At 39.9% G+C, this 21,015-nt stretch overlaps 1 protein-coding gene across 2 annotated transcripts; it reads right to left on the bottom strand.

The window, feature by feature from the left end:
• Positions 1-2,302: 2,302 nt before the first annotated feature.
• flr (fleer) lies at positions 2,303-20,826 on the bottom strand. 2 transcript variants are annotated; one of them, XM_044331065.1, is made up of 20 exons: positions 20,658-20,826; positions 18,925-18,990; positions 18,023-18,232; positions 17,308-17,364; positions 17,015-17,150; positions 14,743-14,847; positions 14,468-14,596; positions 12,190-12,239; positions 10,963-11,115; positions 9,741-9,806; positions 9,129-9,182; positions 8,374-8,439; positions 7,995-8,071; positions 7,430-7,637; positions 7,180-7,227; positions 6,637-6,708; positions 5,278-5,381; positions 4,988-5,066; positions 2,908-3,037; positions 2,303-2,702 (listed from the first exon to the last, which is right to left on the bottom strand). In XM_044331065.1, exons 1-20 carry the CDS (start codon positions 20,703-20,705, stop codon positions 2,566-2,568), a joined length of 1,995 nt encoding a protein of 664 aa, XP_044187000.1. In that variant the 5' UTR covers positions 20,706-20,826; the 3' UTR covers positions 2,303-2,565. The 2 variants fall into 2 exon arrangements, with proteins under 2 accessions (XP_044187000.1, XP_044187001.1); XM_044331066.1 differs by lacking the exon at positions 7,180-7,227.
• Positions 20,827-21,015: the final 189 nt, after the last annotated feature.

Here is a 21,015-nt window from a genome sequence, read left to right as displayed (position 1 = left end):
TAGTTGAACAGACTTGGCAGAAATGGAATATAATATTCAATGAGCTCTTTATATCTGCAACCTCATCGCTAGATGCCACTAAGTCCTTCACACTGGTCCTTTTAAAGAGACAGGAGCTCAAACGGCCTGTTTCAGACAGAGGCTGAACTGAGAGGCTGCATAAAGGACCAGTAGAAGATAAATAAGGAGTTTTTAACTGGAAATCATGCAGATAGATTGAAAATATTCCAGTAGAGCCCCATGATATAAATATAGAGCTGGAAATGTGCAGAATATGTCCCCTTTAAGAGATTTTTTTTTTCTATCTTCATTGTTTTCCTGTTGGATTATGTGATTATGAGGAGGACGACGGCTTTATCCCCCATGTGTTGAATCTCTTTTAGAGCTTTGGAACTAATTAATCTCAAACAAGATGCCTTTTGAAATTAGCGATGCTCCGATCCTTATTATAAACACCCTGACTGATTGAAAAAGGGGGGAAATCTGATCTTCAACAAACTGGTGTCAAAGGTCGTTCATGTTCCTGCTGAGCTTCATGTGGACTCCAGATGTTTCTAGTGATTGCTGGGAGGCTAATTAAGAGTTTATTTATTTCCTGAATGAAATCAGGGGTTTTAGAGGATTATTACTTCCATTTATCACATTTGTGTTTCCAGAGTAATTCAGTATGTCAGAATCAGATTTTGCTTTTTTGCTACAGATTTTTATCTCATGTTGTTTTATGATGCAATAAGCGCTGAGTGATGGTCAGATGGATTGATAGTGACAACGGCTGGTAGTTTTTGTCTGGTTTTGTTGTAATAATGTTTCAAGATGGAGTGAATTAAGGGCAACACACACCGCCTGTGTGTGACGACTGTCAAAACACCTGCGCTCATTGTTTTCTTTGTAAACCGGCACCCTGGCGGCGTGTCGACGACGCCGCTTCATGTGTCAACTCTCCAGAAAAGCTGCAGTTTTATAACATATAAACACTAACCGACTACAGAACCTTGACTTCTGACTCGCTGCTGTATGAGCTGTTAGTTTGAGTCAAACGAGGAGTCGTAATGTGTGTTACACTTTACTCCTCTGGGAAGTTATATTAACCTTATTATATAGAAGTTATATTCCCAGTAATGCTCTGATCGTCTGGCTTGTTTGCCGTCTTATCGGTAGTTTGATGGAGGGTTGATATCGGTTTGGTCTCTGACTGGTCCGGTTCGTGCTAGATTGGTGCAGTTAGCCAACACCAAATTAAGAGAAATGTGACTCCAGAGTTGTCTTATTTACATGCTGTCTCTTCTTAGCTGGCTCGCTAACGTTAGCCACTGGTAAGGCTACATCCAGGAATCAACTGGTTTACTCCAGATTTTGGGAATAATGCAGCTTCACTGAGAGGACAAGACTTCCTGCAGTCACTAACGTTAAGACGTTAAGCTGTAAATATCTCTAAACCGTCGGCTGGATGCTTGTTAAAACATGACGACAAAAGAAAACGAAGGTAACGAGTGTGTCTGTGGAGGCTTTGAGGTTGTTTAAAGGCACCTTTAATGGAGCCGACGGCTGAGGAATAAAAGTAAAGAAACGGTAAATGTAACTAATTACTTCTGCTGTTGAGTAATTAGTAAAGTATATATTATTACATTTTTAGTAACTTTCCCAACACAAAGTGGTTTCTCTTACAGGGTCTTTCTGTAAAACTGCTGAAGAACAGGAAACGATTGGTTATCAATATCAGCCATTAGAAGCCTGATTGGAGCATCTCTATTTAAAAGGCCAACATATTAACTGTAGGTAAAGAAAAACATCCCGATATGCTAAAACTGTTGTTTTGTAGATGAAAACTCTAAAAAGGCACTTCACTTCACTTTTTTTCTCCAAAAATATCAATGTTTATTTTCTTTAAATATGTTATTATTTTGCTTTACAAACATTTTTTCTGCTGAATATAAAACCACAATATGAATCTGAAGACGGCTGTACAACCAGCACAAGACACAGAGGATATATGCATGAACTATGAATGTATGTAGATCAACTAAATGTATTTTATGTTAGCTAATAAACACACTACCAATGAAACAAAGCCTGAACCTGCTCCTTTCATCTACGACTGTTGATCATCTCTGGTTATATTTTCCACAAAAATCAAATCTTTTTGCTTCTTTGAAAAAGTGAAAAAAAAAAACACAAACTGATTATGTAAGATCTGCTGGAGCAGACTAGGATTTTATCTTCCTGCCAAAAAACTCCCACAGCTCAACTCAACTTCAAAACAAAAGGTTCCCCTGGTGTGTGTGTGTGTGTGTGTGTGTGTGTGTGTGTGTGTGAAGGATTGAGTCCAAGAGCTGCCCAGAGGAAAGTCAGGAACCTGGAAGATGATTTTGATTCCCAGAAATCTAAAGCTTGCACAGCAGGCCTGACTCACAACACATCAGTGAGATGATTGTCTTTAAATCCATTTTATCCTTCGAGTTTAAGACAGAAAGCCTCCGCTGGCTGCAGTCTGTAACGTCTGTGATCTGTCAAAAACGGGGATCAGCAAACCTCACGCATGACAGCGACACCCGCGACACGATGACGTCACTTGTTCCAGCCGATGACCTCGTAGAACTGGGCCTTGAGTAGCCGCGCCTCGTAGGTGACGGTGTTCTTGCCGATGTGAATGCGGATCTCCTCCAGAGGCTGCTCGATGATGGCCGGCACTTCCTTCCCGTAAACTGCAGGAGGGATGAAGACAGACTGATGGATCAAGCCGAACACGGAAAGGTCACGAGGGTCATTAAAATCAAGAGGGATCGTCCTCTGAGGATCATGAAGGTGAAAGTATATTTTATGGAAATCAGGATTTGGTTGTTTTTTCAGGTGTGTGTGTGTGTGTGTGTGTGTGTGTGTGTGTGTGTGTGTGTGTGTTGTGAGATTTACCCTCGCAGTGCTCCAGGAACTGAATACACTCCTGTACCACGGCGTCCCTCAGCATGACCATGTGTTTGGACATGTTCTCCAGCAGAGACAGGAAGCACCGCTTGGCGTAGAACCATGTGTCCGTCCCCAGCTACACGCACGCACGCGCGCGCACACACACACACACACACACACACACACACACACACACACACACACACACACACACACACACACACACACACACACACACAAATTAACTTTTTTACATACATGCACCAAAAGTGGATTCATCCGCCCAACAAATGCACTATTTCCTCCTGTTTGTTTGTTAAAAACTAGTGATCAGCTGTTTTAGGACATTACTGAGCCTTTTTAAAACATGAAGCTACATATTTGTGAGCTGTTTTTAAAGATCTTCAGCAGGAACTAGGGATGCACGATATTGGATATTTGCAGATATCTGATATGCCGATATTTCCAGCTCACTGTGGCTGATTGCTGATGCCGATACAGATATATGCGCATATTTTTTCTCCAGCTGGCTGAGGAGACTATTATGCATGCAAGCTTAGATTGTACTAAGTATGATCAATAAAGACAATATATGAAGACTGGAGTTCAGGAGCTGAGCATTAAAACTTTAATGAACCTGCCAAGTGGGAGCAGCAGTAGAGTTTTCTTTGAGTTTATTAGACAGACAGGATTAATGTGAAGGATTTAATCTCTGGTCCAAACTCTGGAGCAGAAGGTGGCGGTAATGCACCGAATACGCTGGTTGCCAACCGCCGTTATAAACCAAAAAGAAGAAGATTTTTTGTTGTTTTTTTTTGCACAGAGTGATACATCCTGTCAGCCGAAGTGTTTCCTATCTGTGCAACCAAACACAGCAGCTCCTCTTGACGGACTGTTTCTCCCTGACGGTCCCGGTGTTTCCTCCGCAGGCTGCACTTCACTCAGCCGCCCGTCAGCTCAGCTGCTTCTTCCCACTTTAACCTGAATAACAAACCGGGACTCGGTGCTCCGGTTGGATCCACATGGAGAGCCGAGGCTAATGCTAGCTGAGAGGCTAGCTGGCTGTGCTTCCCTCCGGTCATGCTGCGGCTAACGCTACACTAGCCTCCGAAAAGGCTAGTGGCTAGTGAAGTGGAGCCTGCGGAGGAAACACCAGGAATGTCGGGGTGACACAGTCTGTCGAGGGAAGCGCAGTCAGGCGGCGGAGGAGAAGGCGACATATCGGCCTGTCATAATTGACAGAATTTGATAAACCGATATTATCGGCTGATAACGATGACGTGCCGATAATATCGTGCATCCCTAGTAGGAACCAATGGGCTTGAAGCTGAGAGACAGACAGAGTAGGACAGTCAGAGAGTATTGAGAGATGTACTGACATGTTGTTTTTGGTCTTTATACATTTTTCTTATTGTCAAGAAATCCTACAAATATCGCCAGACTTATCCTTTAAGTTGAGTTTTATCCAAAGTCTAACCTACAAAACCTTCACACAAACACCACAGAGATCTCTGATATGCTTGTCTGCACTATCTACCAAGTCTGTTTTTATAAACTTTACAATTAGAGTTCTGGTTTAAACGCAGGCTTCACATTCCCCAACTCTTTTCTGCTTTCACTCGGACTGTGACTCTGTGGCGGCGATTGTTGTGAGGATGAGACAGGAAACACTCGGGATGACGGCTTGTGTTCTCAGCTGGTGTTTAGTGGACTCAGCTGCAGCCAGATTCTGCTGTTGTGACTGGACGAGATCAAAGGTCCCGAAAAGAGCAGCTCGACCTCGGAGAAGAGAAAGTCCTGCGGGGCTCAGATGGTTATTTTTGGTTCAAAACTGACGGAAACTAATCGTCTTTCAAATTTGACATTTTCGTCCTTAAAACTTTCCAATTATTCCTCTCCATCACTCAGCCTGTGAGACAATACAGTTATTGCCTTCTGCCCTTGGAAAATAAAAGCCACAACAGCTTTCGGTAAAAAATATGCGTCATCTGTTATTTAAAGGAGACTTTTGAGTGGGGCGACCAGCTGTTACCGACTGCTAAGACACGTTCTGGAAAAAGCTCAGAGCACAAATAAAACGGCCAACCTTTTTGTTGTAAGGCTCCAGGCTCTTGATGACACGAGAGATGCCAAAGTCGTAGTTGCCCTTGGCACAGTACAGAGTCCTGGAGGGAAAAACACAACACAACAGAACTTACATAAAACAGCCACAGATTCATAAACATTATTCTAAGTGCTGTGTCAAAGCACGTCCAACCATTTTACGACCAGACTGAAGTAACGTTAAGAGCGAGGCGAATCAGTCACAACCCTCTGCTGCTGTCTAATCAGCCCCGAAAGCAGGATCAGTGAGACGCAGCAGCTGCTGGAACTCACCCGATCACCAGGTTGACTATACACAGGTGGAAGACCTTCTTGTCGGGGTCGTCGTAGGAGATCTGCTCCTCCTCTTTCTCGATCTTCCTCATCAGCTCTTCAGCCTGGTGACGCAGGACGACATGAAGAGGATACAGAGGAGAGACGAGACTGATTCATACTATATGTGTAAATAAAAAGAGTGAATGACAACAAACCCACGAGTCAGAAGAATGTTAATAAACCCTGCAAATATTAGCAGATATTATACTGAGAAGCAAATACTTATTTACTTAAGTAAAGTTAGTAATAGCATAAAAATCTCAATTGTATGTAAAAGCTCCACCTGTTTTAGACATCAGTCTGTTTCCAGCTGTTCTGTGTGTAAAGAGTAGCATAAAGTCTGTGTGTGTGTGTGTGTGTGTGAAATCTGATAAACTTGAGTCGTCTTGAGTGTCAGTTGATGCTGAAGACTACAAGTTTGAAAATTAAAAAAATTTGTGTTAGAAAGAAAGAGGTGAGGTTAGCAGACGTCTGTAGCTCCTCATCTCTGCTGGAGGCTAGCAGCTCCAGGCTACATTAGCCGCTACTAGCATAACACACCTGAATCTCTGATCGAACCTCCGGGGCTGTAAAATGAAGCCAACAGGAAGTGCCAAAAACTGCAGTTCCTTGAATCCCCATAGACCCCCATGTTAAAATGCCCAACTTTACAGCAGAAATAAACATGTTTACAGCCTGGTACAAAAAATGGTTTCCATCTCTGGAGCTACTTTCTCCTTTCATGACAACTGTACGGGGGGTGAATTTTTTTATAACTCAACCGTTTAAGTTTTATTAAGCCGTAAAGTTATGCATAATGAAGGACATGGCTGCTTTGAGTGACAGGTCAGCAAGCCGCTAGGTGGCTTGTTTCAGCCATTCGGCCCGCCTCTTTGCCCATTTTTGATTGGCTGGGAGTTAGACAGAGGCACGTACTGCCAAGATGGCGACGGCCGGAGCGGCTCACTTTGAGAGAACCGCTCTTCAGAAACCAACGAAAGGGTGACGTCACGGCAACTACGTCCATATTTTTATACAGTCTATGGATTAAACTGACAGTGGTCAAGTTGCATTGTGGGTAATGTAGGCACTGAGTTTTGACAAGGCTGCTGCACCAATTTTGATCATTTAAAAAAAAAAAACTGTCCATCATGTGTTCAACAATATTATAGGGGTGCAATGATAAATCATCAGAGAACTATTTTAAGTAAAAGTATCATCAGCAAAGGTACTTTAAGTATCATATATAAAGTAGTCGTTGTACACAAGGACGTCTTCCAGTGTTATGTTGTTATATTTAGTAACACTGACAGTGTTGTAAACCTGGTTGTATAGTACCTCTTCGTTCTGGCTGGTCATAATGTAGGACACACACAGGTTGGCCAGGACGACAGCGCTGACATTCAGGATCTACAGCAGAACACATTTATTGATCATCAGCTTGTTAAACATTATTTAACAACTTTCAAATGCAGGACTGCTACGGCTCATTTTTAAATGAAATGATTTAAATTTATACAAAACCTCCAGTTAACGATCTAGTTTCCTCAACCTCATTTTAGACTTTTTAAGGCCTTTTAATGATAATTAGAATAGAAAATAAAGTCTTCATTACTAAACATTAGAAAATAAAAGTAACTGTTGAGATTTCCAGTCCACTGATTTCAGTGAGGATTGGTGACACTGCCGAACCTTCACCCAAGGTTAACTGTGACCTCATTTTCTGAAAATTAACAGATTTTCATTGCTAGAAATGACAGAAGCACCACTGCAATCAAACAAGAGAGAAAAAAAAACAAAAACAAGCAGCAGAAGATGATGGAAACAGATGTCATGCACAGATGTGAAGACACTGCAGAGCTGTTCTGTCTCTATTTTTACCGAAGGTTTGCACTTGCACGGACACTCCTGAATGTTACACTGCTCCACCTGGACAGAAAGGCAAACTGTCAACGTTTAGTCCTGATCTCAGACCCGTCAGTGGTGCTGATAGACAGCACCGTGCTTTGGTGGTTAATTCAAAATGAAGTCAGATAAAGTGTCTGATGTCAGATATTTCTCAACAATAATCCTCATATTCATATTCTCAGTCTCTCTCCATCTATTCATCACGTCCTCCTGGACCACTCACGTTATCGTAGTGTTTCTTGACGATGGGCTCGTAGAAGCCGATGGCCTCCTTGTATTTGTTCTGCATGAAGAGCACGTGGGCCACGTTCAGCTTCCAGGTGTCGTCCTCGTTGCAGACCTCCACCGACTTGCGGAAAATCTTCTCCACCATCTGGAAGTTCTCCCGGTTCCAGTAGATCTTAGCCTGGGCCATCAGGACCACGATGTACCTGGGACAAGAACCCAGACGGAAGGAGAGACCCAGCGTGAGAGACGTGTAAATACTGAAAATGTATTTGTAATATCTAAGAGGAGTTCACCAGATCTGTGTTCTGTTTTAACCTCTGTGAATCTGTTTGTTTATCTCTCAGTTGTGGATATTTATCTCTTCAATAATGATGCCTTTGGTTAAAACAGAAAGCAGTAAGGACTGTAGAGACTTTAAGGGTGTTTTCACACCGTCAATCAAACTCTGGTGTGGATTAAACCCGTGTGTGTGTGTGTGTGTGTGTGTGTGTGTGTGTGTGTGTGTGTGTGTGTGTGTGTGTGTGTGTGTGTGTGTGTGTGTGTGTGTGTGTCTCTCTCACTTCTCCTGCAGCAGGTCGTAGTCCTGCAGAGCTTTCTTCTGTCCTTCATCGTCTCGAGCCAGTCTGGCTTCCTGCAACTTTAAGAAGACGGATAAAAAAATCCACTATTTATTCTGACATAATTATTACAGCGAATTAAGAAACATTCTTGACCTCTTGTATGTGTAAATTATGGCTTTTTTCACAATTCACAACAACTGTAACTATGCAGGTCTGTGTTTCATTACGAGAGATGACGACATACTGATATTGACATATAGTTGATAAACAGTATGTCAAAATGAAATATAGAGCTTGGAGATATTGAAAAGTAAATATACTGTATGTACAATATATAAGAAAAAAGAAGAAGAGGAAGAGGAAGAAGAAGGTAAACAACCTGCTTGGCCAACTTGCGTAACTGTTCGGTCAGTTTGGCAATCATCTCATCAAACTTCCTAAACGCCTGAGAAAGAAACAAACAGTAGGCACGAGCAAAATGGTGAAAATGGTGAAATATACTGTATGTATAAAAAAACCACACATTTAAACACATTCACTCTTGAACAAATGACATAAATCTACAATGTGATGTAGCTTAATAACCACCTATAAGCTCTCAGGTATCTGAACATCGAGAGTTAAAGCTCTCATGTAATCCTTCGGTGACCAGATTAGTCAAAATGTCGCCTATAATACCAGTTTTACAAAGGAACTTCAAATGTCAGAGTGCAGCTTCCTCCTAAAACTTTTATTCTTTCCTAAGTAGTTTCACCATGTTTCCACTAAATAAAACTCATGTTCCTTGTTAGAAGTTACTGACTGACCATCAGGTCTCTGTGGGATCATCGTATGAACAAACTTGTTTGTAAGAAGAGTTAACAGAAAGGTCCAGCTGAACAACATGCTTTCTCTCTAAAAATACAAGATAATTGTATTTTTGTTTTGTGTTTTTGTATTTGGACGTCTGTATAAGTGTTACTGATGGATTGTACAGAGTCTACAACTGCTTCAACAAGTAACAGTGTTTAATGCTTTCTTTATGTCTCTGTGTGGTTCTTGAGCAACGATGAAAAATTTCCACGAAACGCCCCACCGACTATTTCTGAAATGATAAATACCAAATAAATGTCACATTTTTCACTGTTCACTGACCTCCTCTGGTGCCGTCTGGCAGGTCAACAAGGCGTCGAGAAACTCGTACATGTACTGGAAAGAGCAAAAACACACGTCAACCGAAATATCAGTGACTGGAAACCTGTCATGATTATTAAGTAGAAGAAGATTTAGCATTTTTACAACTGTGAAAAAGCTGTTTAATGAAGGAAATAATTAATGCAGTGTGAATTAGGGCCTTTTGTAATCTTTTTTTTTTTTTTTTTAAATGTAATTTTGCTCAGTGGAATAACGCGACGTGAGAAACGCAAGACATGACATTAAACACAGATTTCACAAGAGTGAATACACAAAAATAAATGACAATAAGAAAAAAAGAGAAAAGAAAACAAACACAAACACAATTAAAGTGATAGAAATACTGTATGTTAGTGGAAGGAAATGGAGATTAATGACTTCATTGTGTGTGTGGAGGTGTATTATGTGCCTTCTGTGCTGGTACGTACACAAAGAAAAAGAGAATATTAGTGAGAAGAATAAAAAGAAATACAAAATAAAAAGTTGGGGAGGATGGTGATAGTACCTTTAAACACCTTTTAATGTAATTTTTGATAAAACACCGACAGAAATGTATCGGTGAGTGTGACTTACTGGTGAGAGGAACTTGTAGGTGAGATGTGCGTTTTCTGCCAAGACGTCAGCTGCCAGATCAAAATACTGAGACACAAAGAGAGAGAGAGAGAGAGAGAGAGAGAGAGAGAGAGAGAGAGAGAGAGAGAGAGAGAGAGAGAGAGAGAGAGAGAGAGAGAGAGTGTGATTGACTCCAGCAGTGACATTAATACCATTTTAATGAAAGACCCACACCTCTGTGAGTTTTTAGCTTTTTCCACCACATGACTCCAAATCCTTTTAAAAACACTGTTGCTCCCTGCGTGGACCCTCGCTGGCGTACAGTGTGGTGGAAAATGCTGACACAGTCCCTCCTGTAACGCGGGGGAGTCGTGTCTTTGAAGGGAGAAGAACATAATTACTCTCTGAATAATGAAGACAGCTCCACAGTTTGCTGCTATTCAGTATAATAACCCTGTTTGAACAAAGTTACTGAACGGAAACTTTATTTACTCAGAGAAAAGAGTTTTATAGTGAGTTTCAGCTCGTTGTTTATCTGTCCGGCTGCAACTTTACTGTTCTGGTTCACTCTCAGCGCTCTCGTAGTGTCGTTTTAAAAAGCTGCTGTACACTACCTGCTCAGCACCAAACGGCAAACAGACACAGTTAGCTGTAGGAGCGTAGATGCCCCATCTAAAAACAACTGAACTGTCAGCTGAAATGAGCTGAAGAAAGGGAAAAGTTCCCCAAAGCCTTTTATAGTGGAGAAAATGATGACACATTTTTTATGAAATACACAATCAAGCCTTTTATGCTTCAAGGAAAAGAAGCAGTCGCATTACATCACACAGCGAAGGCCGCGTATTTAATTGATTGTTTAAAGCGTCTTCTAGTAAGAAGATGAGATGTGTCAGGATCTGTCTGATTCAGTTCAGCAGGCAATCAATCAATCACATCATATGTTTGCTTTGCAGTAATTAATCAGAGCACCACGTCGGGAAAAATTAAAATCTTACAGCGTGCACCCCCTCCACTAACCGATCTCCTGAGGGGGTATTTCACAAAGTATTCAAGCCGTACAAAACAAACTCGGGAAGACGGGGGGAGCCTGAACTGTACGTCCACAGTCTGCTGTGAGGACTGCTCAGAGAACGCTGTACTGTGTTACTCATGTGGTCCCTGCAGTCTTTCAGCAGGTTGGTTGGTTGGTTAGTTACTTAAAAAGACCTTCCACATTCAGTCCGGCTGTTAACCTGCAGCGTACCTCGTGTTTGCAGTACAGCAGCAGCAGGTTTCCGAAGGTGACGGGGGGGAAGGAGGGCTGCTGCAGCAGGAAGGCAAGCTTCTCAAAACCCTCCGACGGCTTCGTGTCCATGTTCAACAGAGCCTGGTTGTGGAGTGTCACCGGGTCCAACTCCTGCAAAAACACACACACACACAATCAAACACATCAGTTATACAGAATCTGTGTAAGATATTGCTGACTGCTGGCAGGATTGCACTGGTTTCCAAGTGAGGATAAACACTATGGTTGTGTGATCAGACACAAGGAGCAAAGGACATGATTGGATAGCGGACCAGAACAAAACATAAACGCCATGTGAGTTAAAGGACGGGTCCGTAACTACTCAAATGTGTCTTATAATAACAGTCAGGTGTCCATATGAACATTAAGGTTTTGCTCCTGTTACTGACCATTAGAAGATCCCTTCATAATGCACTTACATTTAGTGAAGTCAAGTCATCTTTCAAAGTCTTTTTAATGTCAAATTCCCTCTTTTTGTTACTATACTTCCACTGCAGCAGCACAGGAAAACACAAAAAGGGAATTCTGTACTAAAAAGACAGTAACTTTCAAAGATATCCACTTTATTTGACTAACTGAAGATTCATATTAGCTTCAGATAAACTTTTAAATACAAGGAGGACTGTGGATTTTGTCCTCCATCACTTCCATTGAAGATGACTTGAAAAATTGTGAACCAACAACTAAATATACATGGCTAATATAAATATACAGTATATAATGAGAAAAAGAGGTAATCTTCATAATATTAAGAAAAAAGCTTGTGAATTGCTGATGACAAAGGATGGAAACTAAGTTCACAACTTTTAAAGGTTTATGACACAAACATTCATTTTACTGACACTGAGTATTTAATTCCACTAGGGGGCACTAGTTGTGCATCTCTCTCCCAGTTTCCTCCTCGAGTACAGAGAGTCATGACTCAGTGTCGCTGACAGGCTGGACCGAGGACGGTGCCCCATCTGTACATTAATTTTAATGAAGCAGATTCAAGACGATAAAACTATCATCATTACCTCCGTGAGAGCCTTCACACCTACATTTCTGTTCTAGTATATTAATCTCTGTTATCTCTGGGCTGTTAGTGGGGCAGGTCCAGGCAGCTTTAACTCAGATAACCACTGAATAATCACACACACACACACACACAGAGTACAGTGGGAGTGAATGAGCGATGGTAGTTACCTCCTCTGATCGGGGGGGCATATCTGTCAGAGCCTCCTGAGCTGCTTTTACTGCAGAGATCCACATGAGAAAGAAACAAAGCAGTTAATTTCAGTCTGTATCAGTGTTTCTCCTGCAGGGTTGAGTTTCTATAAGACACAGAAATTAGTGCAAAAAAATCCAAATTAAATAGAAAAGAAACTTGAAAAGGGTAATGAAGCAATTCAATAATCAATACCTAATGTAATGATACTGGGAGTATGAGGGTTGATTAAGAAAAACTGCACAAGTGGACATTACATTACAAAGTAGATTAAATTACAAAGCAGTTACAATGAAGACTGTTCAAAGAGACAAAATTAAGAGACGTAAATCATTCAGCATGACTGTAAATCACTAAAAATCACAACTGAAAACAGAAATTTAAGATGTAAAATAGTGTCATTTGTAAATCAATGTGATGATACACATTTTACACCTGACATAAATAGAATATAATTCACAAATAAATATTGAAATAGAAGAATTAATAACAATTAAGCAGGATTTGTATGTATTTTGCCACCCATTTACTTTAAAAAAAAATTACTATTTATTTTACTCTTTGTTTTCCATTATCATCATTTACGTAGTAGTTTGGGCTAAACTTCAGCTTTACTTACATGCTCTGGATGTAAGTAAAGCTCTCATTGTACAGTGAATGAAACATGGATACCTGCAGCTGCTTTTTTAATTTTTTTATCTATCGGTTCATAGTTGGAAAAATGAGGAAAAAAAGAGAGAGGAGACAACAAACGTCTCTCGCTGGAATAAACAGGGGACGTATCGGTTTGTCTTCGGTGCACCTTCACCACCAGGCTACCAGGACGCATCCTACAACTTCTGTTAAGTTCCACATGTGAGCTGTTCCCTACAGCCGGGGCTCAGATCTACCCTCCAGCAACTCATCCTCCTGTCTGTCTCCTGTCCTTTAACACAGAGCAGATGTTTGATGTTGGCTTCATTCATTCTCCTTACTGCTTGTCGTTCTCTGATCACCATTCTTTGAAAGCTTCCGTCTAATAATGTGTCAGAGAGATGAGAGAGGGGTCGGAGGATAACGCTGCTTTTTAAGATTAAAGGAGGCTTTACAAGTTATTTCCTCTCGCTCTTTCAATCAGTTCCTCTCCCTCTCTGGCTGCATATGTTAGGAGAACTCAGATCTAAATGCGTTTACTTTTTTTTTTGTGCTGAATCATGAAACCTTGTAGCTGAGTAGAAATAACCAAACAAACACACACTATACTAATAACAATGTTGATGTGACGCCTGACTTACTTATACAACAACTAGTGGAACTATATGCAGGTAAATAGTAAATACATTGACTAAACTAAGTACAGTAGTATACTGGAGATACAGGGACCACAGCTGATGGCAAATAAAAATGAGTTTAAAGTCCAGCTGACATTAAACTACCTTTTTTGTCTCCTACAGCAACATAAACCTGCTCTGTAAATCACGTGTCCCGTGTTCTCCTTCGAGAAAAAAATAAGAAACCAAAAGTCAATGATGGCGCCTCCCAGTTTTACATTATTTTGATTAAATACCATTACATCATCTACTTACATAGCTGGAGTCTTTATTTCCATACAGCGAATCAAATCTTTGCGTAAAGCGATAACGTTTTTCTATCGTCGGCAGAGCAGACGGTCACACTGAGCCTGATCGCATCCTGCTACACAACACAAGACTAATGTGGGTTGTTGTTCAGAGTCTGTCTCTGAACAACAACCCACATTAGCTTCCCTGCTAAAGTCTCCTTCTTATCTAACTTACAAACATGGACACATGTCTTGTCTTGCAGCTTGTTGAACGAGCCACCAAACAAACACTCACCAGGGAAAAGTGCACCGCTAACATCAGTTGACAGGCTAGATAGCTAATTAGCTGCCCCATTTAAATGAAAATGTCCCAAATTATTACATCAACAAGACTAAGTATAGAATACCTACTAAAATAAAGTATACCTAGTATATGGCTGGACTGTGTATGAAACGCTAGAGGGCTTTTAATTTGAAAATGACAGATACAGGAAGTGGTGACATGCAGCCGAGGCGACCAGTCAGTCAGTCACAGACTTTGGCATTTATATGGCTGGCTGCTGTGGTCCAGCCAATAATTGGTCTTTTCCTTACAGCTCGGTTACTTTGTGAATGTCAGGCTGTCTGCCTGTTTATGCGTCTGTCTCTCCATCTTCCTGTTTGTATGTAACATGTTAAGTTTCAGAGGCCACAGCGGCCCCGAGCAGGGTTCTTACAGTTCTTCTGCTGGTACTCGATGGCAGCTTTGAGGTTGAAGGCTTCGATCAGGGCGGTCTGATGCAGCACCAGGGTGTTGCCCACACTGAGGAAGTCAATGCCATCTGTCGTCATCCCGATGCTCAGCTCTGCCAAACCAAACCAACACAAACAGATTGTAACAGTATATGTGGCTGATAGCAGACGAGATAAAAACATCACTCTAACTGCTGCAAAGAGAAGTGAGTCTGTCGTCTGTTGAATTAACATCACAGACGCTTGGATGTGGTTTTACCTGGATGTTCTCTGATGCCTCGTTCTATGATCTCTCCGATGTATTTGTGGGCCTGGTCGTAGTTCTTCAGGCTGTAGTAACATAAGGCGATGTTGTAGGACAACGCTGAGGCAGAAACAAAGAGACCAGCAGGAACCACAATTAACTCAATTAATTTTGAACATTTATTAAAACAGGTTCCTTGACATAATTAAACGTTTACAGTATGTTCACTTTACTAGGTTCAATATAACAGAGGACCATCTTTCTAAATAAATGTCCCTCCAGAGTTGCAGTCTCACAGTTATGTTTCCATGTTACAGTTCACAGCTTTAAGTCTTTGGGTCCATTGGTCCAACGTGGGTGAGCGGGGCTTGAACCAGTTTATTGTAATAATTTTATGGGCTATTAACACAAGAGCTCTGAGCATATATAATTTGATTTTCCCCTTAGAGATATGTACATTGCCTAGAATCAACTGATGTGCTTCAAATAATCTCCCTATAAACTTGTAATTTAGAACAATCCCAAAAAAATGTGGGAAAAGTCTCTTATGAAGCCGCATCCTCTCCAACAGAGAGGATTAGATTTATTGTCTTTCCAAGCTGAGCTACATCCAGGACGTCTCTCGCTCCTCATCTTTACCTTTTACATCTGATGTATTGTCTGTTGAATCCGTGCGAATCCTACAGTATAAACAAGATATTATTTTCTTCAAGTGCATTGATTGTCAACCATCTCAGTCCGGTACTGTTCAAAATTGGTTGGTACTTCTTTAATTCTGTCCCAAAAGAACAATCTAGACACGTCTCTAATGACCAATTATAGGTCCATATCAAACCTCCCAAATAATTATTCATTTCTTACACTGAACTGTAACTTTTATTCTGGTATTTTATACCTGTCTTATTGTATTTTAGCTTATTTTTGTTTTCTATTCTCTTGGCTCTTTAATGACTGTTCTGTATTTAAAAGTTCTTTTATAGTGTCTTTATTTTGCACTTTGTCTCGATGCTTTTAATGTTTTATGTAAAGCAACTTGAACTGCCTTGTTGCTGAAAAGTTCTTTATTAATAAACTTGCCTTTCTATTCCTTGTGTGTCACCAAATAATGTCGCACCTGAAAATATCTCAACAGTTCATTAGATGCAAAACCAAACTGAGCCTAAAGTTGAGAGAACGCCCTGAGAGTCGTTCCTTCAAATAACTGATTTACTGTCGTCAGACGTTTCTCCGCCCACTGAAATAAAACCTCGATCCAGTTTGACAGGTAAAAACTCGCAAATAGAAACTATTTTTGTTGGTAGATAAAAACATTTTCTTATCTTCTCCCAAACCTTTAAAGTATCATTTTCACATTTCATTCTGTATCTTAAGTTTCAGCCACAACTTTGCCTTTTAGAAAGAGGAGAAGAGAAACTGATGCATTAGTTACGGAGCTTTGTTTTATGTGCATCCATTTTGGATCCACATCTAACCTAATCCATGAGACCAATAGTCTGAGCTCAGTGGTAACTTCTGAAATGAGGCGAGGCTAAGCCGCCCTTCTCTTTGTGAGAGCACAGAACCTTTTTTTTTTTTTTTTTTTTGTCATATGAATTTGGAGACAAGTCTGTGGAGGAATTTGAATGTAGATGCTGGGACAGTTACAGGAAGGCAGCTGTGGCAGTAAATTCATCCTGACAGTTTCCACCCTGCCTACTAAAGACAAGAGAAGCATCTACCATCTTTCCAAATCCTCTCTGACCTGAGAAATAAGTTTATCGTAATTAGCTGTGTATAATTGAGAAGAGTTATTAGTCCAAGTGACCCCCCGAGCATCTAAAGCCCCCCTTTGACCATCTTAATTGACCATTATATTTTAAAAGGAAACAACAGTTAAAATCCAGTGATGAACATTAACAGTGTTGTGATGTTTTACCTCATTTGATCAAGAACAACATTTTGTGTCAAGAGTTCCAAATTAAAACTGTTGTGAAAATTGAGCTAAAGTGAATGTAGAGCTGCAATTAACAGTTAATATCATAATTGATTAGTCAGTTGATTATTTTCTTGGTTAATCATTAAGTAGTTTGGTCTTCAAAATGTCAGAAAATGCAACCTAGAATGTCTTGTTTTGTCCCGACTGTTCAGTTTACTGTCATACAGGACTAAAGAAACCAGAAAATATTTACATTTAAGAAGCTGGAACCAGAGAAATGTAAAACACTGTAACAGTACACAGACAATAATACTGAATCAGTGTATAAGTAAAGCAGAGTGGATGTATGGATGTGTGTGTGTGAATGATCACCTGGAACGTATCCCAGCACCTGCATGGCAGACGTGAACTTCTTGCAGGCCTCCTCGTACTTGCCGTCCTGGTAAAGCAGACAGCCCATATTGTAGATGTAGTCCGGGTCGTCCTGCGGCAGCTGCTCCAGCAGTGACTACACACACACACACACACACACACACACACACACACACACACACACACACACACACAAACGAATGAATGCGTGTGTTTGGCTGCAGATAACAATGCTTCAACATACAAAGAAATAATTTATATGTATTAACAGATAATGTGTGAGAGTTCATCACCTTGGCAGCTGAGTAATATTCCTCACAATATTTGATACAGGCTTGCAACTTGACCATCTGTGCCAAAGAGAGAGAGAGAGAGAGAGAGAGAGGGGGGGGGGGGGAGGGGGAGGATAAGCCAAAGCTAAAACAGGGACATGACACAACATGACAAACCAAAAGCTTGTTTGACTTTAGGGCAAAAATTAAGCACTGACATGATAATTTTGTTTTAACGATCACCCATAGTTCATTTTCATGAGCTTGAACCTGTTTTTCCACCATAAATTAGAAATAACATGTTTCAACTTGATGTCTCACATCGAAAAAAGATGAAATAAAATTCAATTTGAAGGCAGAATTATTATCTGAATCCTTTCCTGTTAATATAAACATGTTCCCTGTTGCTGAGCTTTGCACATCTTTGCTTGTTTTATTTCTTTTGTGGTGCATTTATGGCCCATATGCATTTATTAGAAGGCTTCTGTTGAACAAATGCTCCCAGTGATGGATGGTGTGTAACAGATGGTGGTAACAGAGTGAAAGATTTCAGTGTAAATAAGGTGGAGTTGTTAAAATTAAATTGCAAATTCAACACAGTCAGGGAACACCTGGACCCAAACACTTCCAGGTCCTTATGAAACATTGCTGTGAGTCTTAACACAAAGTTTTCACCCCATCATGCCTCTTTGAGCCCAGCAGTGTGTGTGTGTGTGTGTGTGTGTGTGTGTTGGACCTTGGTGTGACTGCTGGTGGTGTCCAGTACGAAGGAGGCCTTGGTGGCTTCAGCATAAGCACCAGCTTTGTACAGGGACTGGGCGTAGTACACCTTGTACTCCTCCACCTCCGGGTGCAGCTGGGTGAGCTGTTCGTAGCACTCTGCAGCGTTGGTGAAGTCCTGGATGTGATAGTAGCAATATCCCAGCAGAGACAGCGCTGCCCTGGACTGAGACATGATCAGAGGCCAGAGTGAGTTAAACTGATGCTTATCTGTAACATCTCAGAAGACTAACAATGAAATGAAATACTCTGAATCGTGGTGTCTGCCGTTATCATAGTGCAAAATGTAATACATATAAATGATGAATCAATACGTCTATAACATAATACACACATAATTTCCACTAAGGCTACAAAAACCTCAGTGAATTGTGATTTTCTGACAATAACTTGTCAGAAAATCACAATTCACTAATGACAATTTCTTACAGTCAAAATTTCCTGAAGCCTAACGTGACGGCTTCAAATGTCTTGATGTCTAAACAAACAAAAACCTCAAAAATATTCAGTTTACAACTATATATATATATATATATATATATATATATATATATATAAAAAGCAGCAAATCATCACAATTGAGAAACTGGAGGCAGAAAATATTTGGTATTTTTGATTAAAAATCACTTAAATGAGTAAGCAATCATTAAAATAATTTCAGATTTTTTTTGTTGATTAACTAATCCATTAATCAACTCATTGTTTCAGCAGCTTGACATGCACATTAAATTATATTACATCAAATTAAAATTTAAGACAATTCAATGACACAATAATTGTAATATAAGACTTGCAAAAGGCCTGTAGACATCCTGGAAATACATATATTTTTTACATGAATACTATTCAGACACTTACCTTTGTGTGTTTCTGTAGTTGCCCATTCAGGATGTGAATTGCTTCCACATACTGACCGTCTTTAATCTACGAGACAGATGAGAATGAACTGAGATGGTCTCAGAGAGTTTTAATACATCTAGTGTATACCGCATATTTATCATTTTTGTCTTTGAATATTTATCCTGTACATTTGTTTGTTCTAATTTTTTATGTTTCTTCTATTTCCAGTGGTGGAAAGTAACGAAATACATTTACTCAAGTACTGTACTTAAATACAAGTTTGAGGTACTTGTACTTTACTGGAGTATTTCCATGTGATGCTACTTTATACTTCCACTCCACCACATTTCAGAGGGAAATATTGTACTGTCTACTCCACTACATTTATTTGACAGCTTTAGTTACTTTTCAGATGAAGATTTGACACAATGGATAATATAACAAGCTTTTAAAATACAACACATTGTTAAAGATGAAACCAGTGGTTTCCAACCTTTTTGGCTTTTGACGTCTTACAAAAAGCAGTGTGTAGTCGGGGTCACATTTCACATGTCTATGAGTTGTTAACAGCTCCACCAAATAGTGATTTTTCCCTCTAAACTTCTCACATGCTTTCATTTCAATAAATGTTCAAATGATCCAATATTTCAGCAAAAATCAAAGATTAGAGAAAAAGTCCAAAAACTGAAAACAGATTTGTGTATCAGAACTTTGTTTTTTCTTCTTTCCTCTCCCATTAATCATCTCACGACCCCTCAGATTTATCTGCTGACCCTTTGGAGGGGCCCAACCCCTAGGTTGGGAACCACTGGACTAAACTAGCTAACTGTATATAAAGTAGTGTAAACTAGCTCCACCTCCAGCAGCTACAACAGTAACATGCTGCTCTAACACTGATGCTTCACTATTAATAATCTAATGATGTCATATATAATAATATATAAGTCAGAGGGACCAAACCACTACTTTTACTACAATACTTTAACTACATCAAGCTCATAATACTTATGTACTTTTACTGCAATACTTTAACTACATCAACCTCATAATACTTATGTACTTTTACTGCAATGCTTTAACTACATCAAGCTCATAATACTTATGTGCTTTTACTGCAATACTTTAACTACATCAAGCTCATAATACTTATGTGCTTTTACTGTAGTAGTTTTCAAGCAGGACTTCAATTTGTATCGTAGTATTTTTATATTGCTGTGGTAGTTTCACTGCAGTAAAGGATCTGATTATTTCTTCCATCACTGCTTATTGCACATCAGTCTTTTAGCAAAGCCTCCTTATTCGTGTTTGTGACAAATAAAACCACTGAACCCTTGAATAAAACATGCAAAACGCTGACAGTTAATGACACCAGATGCTGTTGACATCACCTATCATTAACTAAATCATTAACTTAATCACCGAGCATATTTTTAGCTCACCATTTCCATTTAACGGCGACACTAATGTATCAACAGTAATATTATGTGACACGAAATTAGAGATGCAGTAACGGACGAACATATTAATAAAGTTTAAACTGTCTTAAAATAACTTATTCGGTGTTTGTTATATCATATGTATGCTAAATTTACCAGCAGCCCCTCATAATTTAGGAAAAGCGTCATGTGTCGATTCGTGTTAGTAAATAAGCAAGAAACACTAAAACTAAGGATATTTTTAATGGAGTTTCGTTCTATCGACGCTGGCTAGGAAGCTAACGCTAACCACAACTGTAACAACAATATTCTCACCAGTTTGTAGATCGTAGCCGTGTATTCTCCATCTTTTATTGTCGTCATGACTTCAAATGAGTAGTTTTAACAACTACAAATCACCTGAAATCGTTTGAATGTCCAAACTCATATAGAAAGCATTTGACTAGCTCCTAACTAGCTAGAGAGGACGCGTACAAGAGCTGTTACTTAGCAACGGAACAGACCGGAAAACAGAGATTTGATGGATGTAAGTTTCAGCCAATCAGCTTTGAGGATCAGTCTACACGATCCAGCCTCTTATTTTTTCCCCAAACCTTTATTTAAACGTTAATCGCAAAGCTATACAGGATATACAGCTATACAATTTTATAAAACATCTTTTAAAAAGTCTTTT

The sequence above is a fragment of the Thunnus albacares genome, chromosome 17, assembly GCF_914725855.1.
Source record: "Thunnus albacares chromosome 17, fThuAlb1.1, whole genome shotgun sequence".
Classification (NCBI taxonomy): Eukaryota; Metazoa; Chordata; class Actinopteri; order Scombriformes; family Scombridae; genus Thunnus; species Thunnus albacares.
The sequence above is the reverse complement of the archived record's forward strand: the minus strand, read 5'-3'. Positions and strand labels throughout refer to the sequence as shown.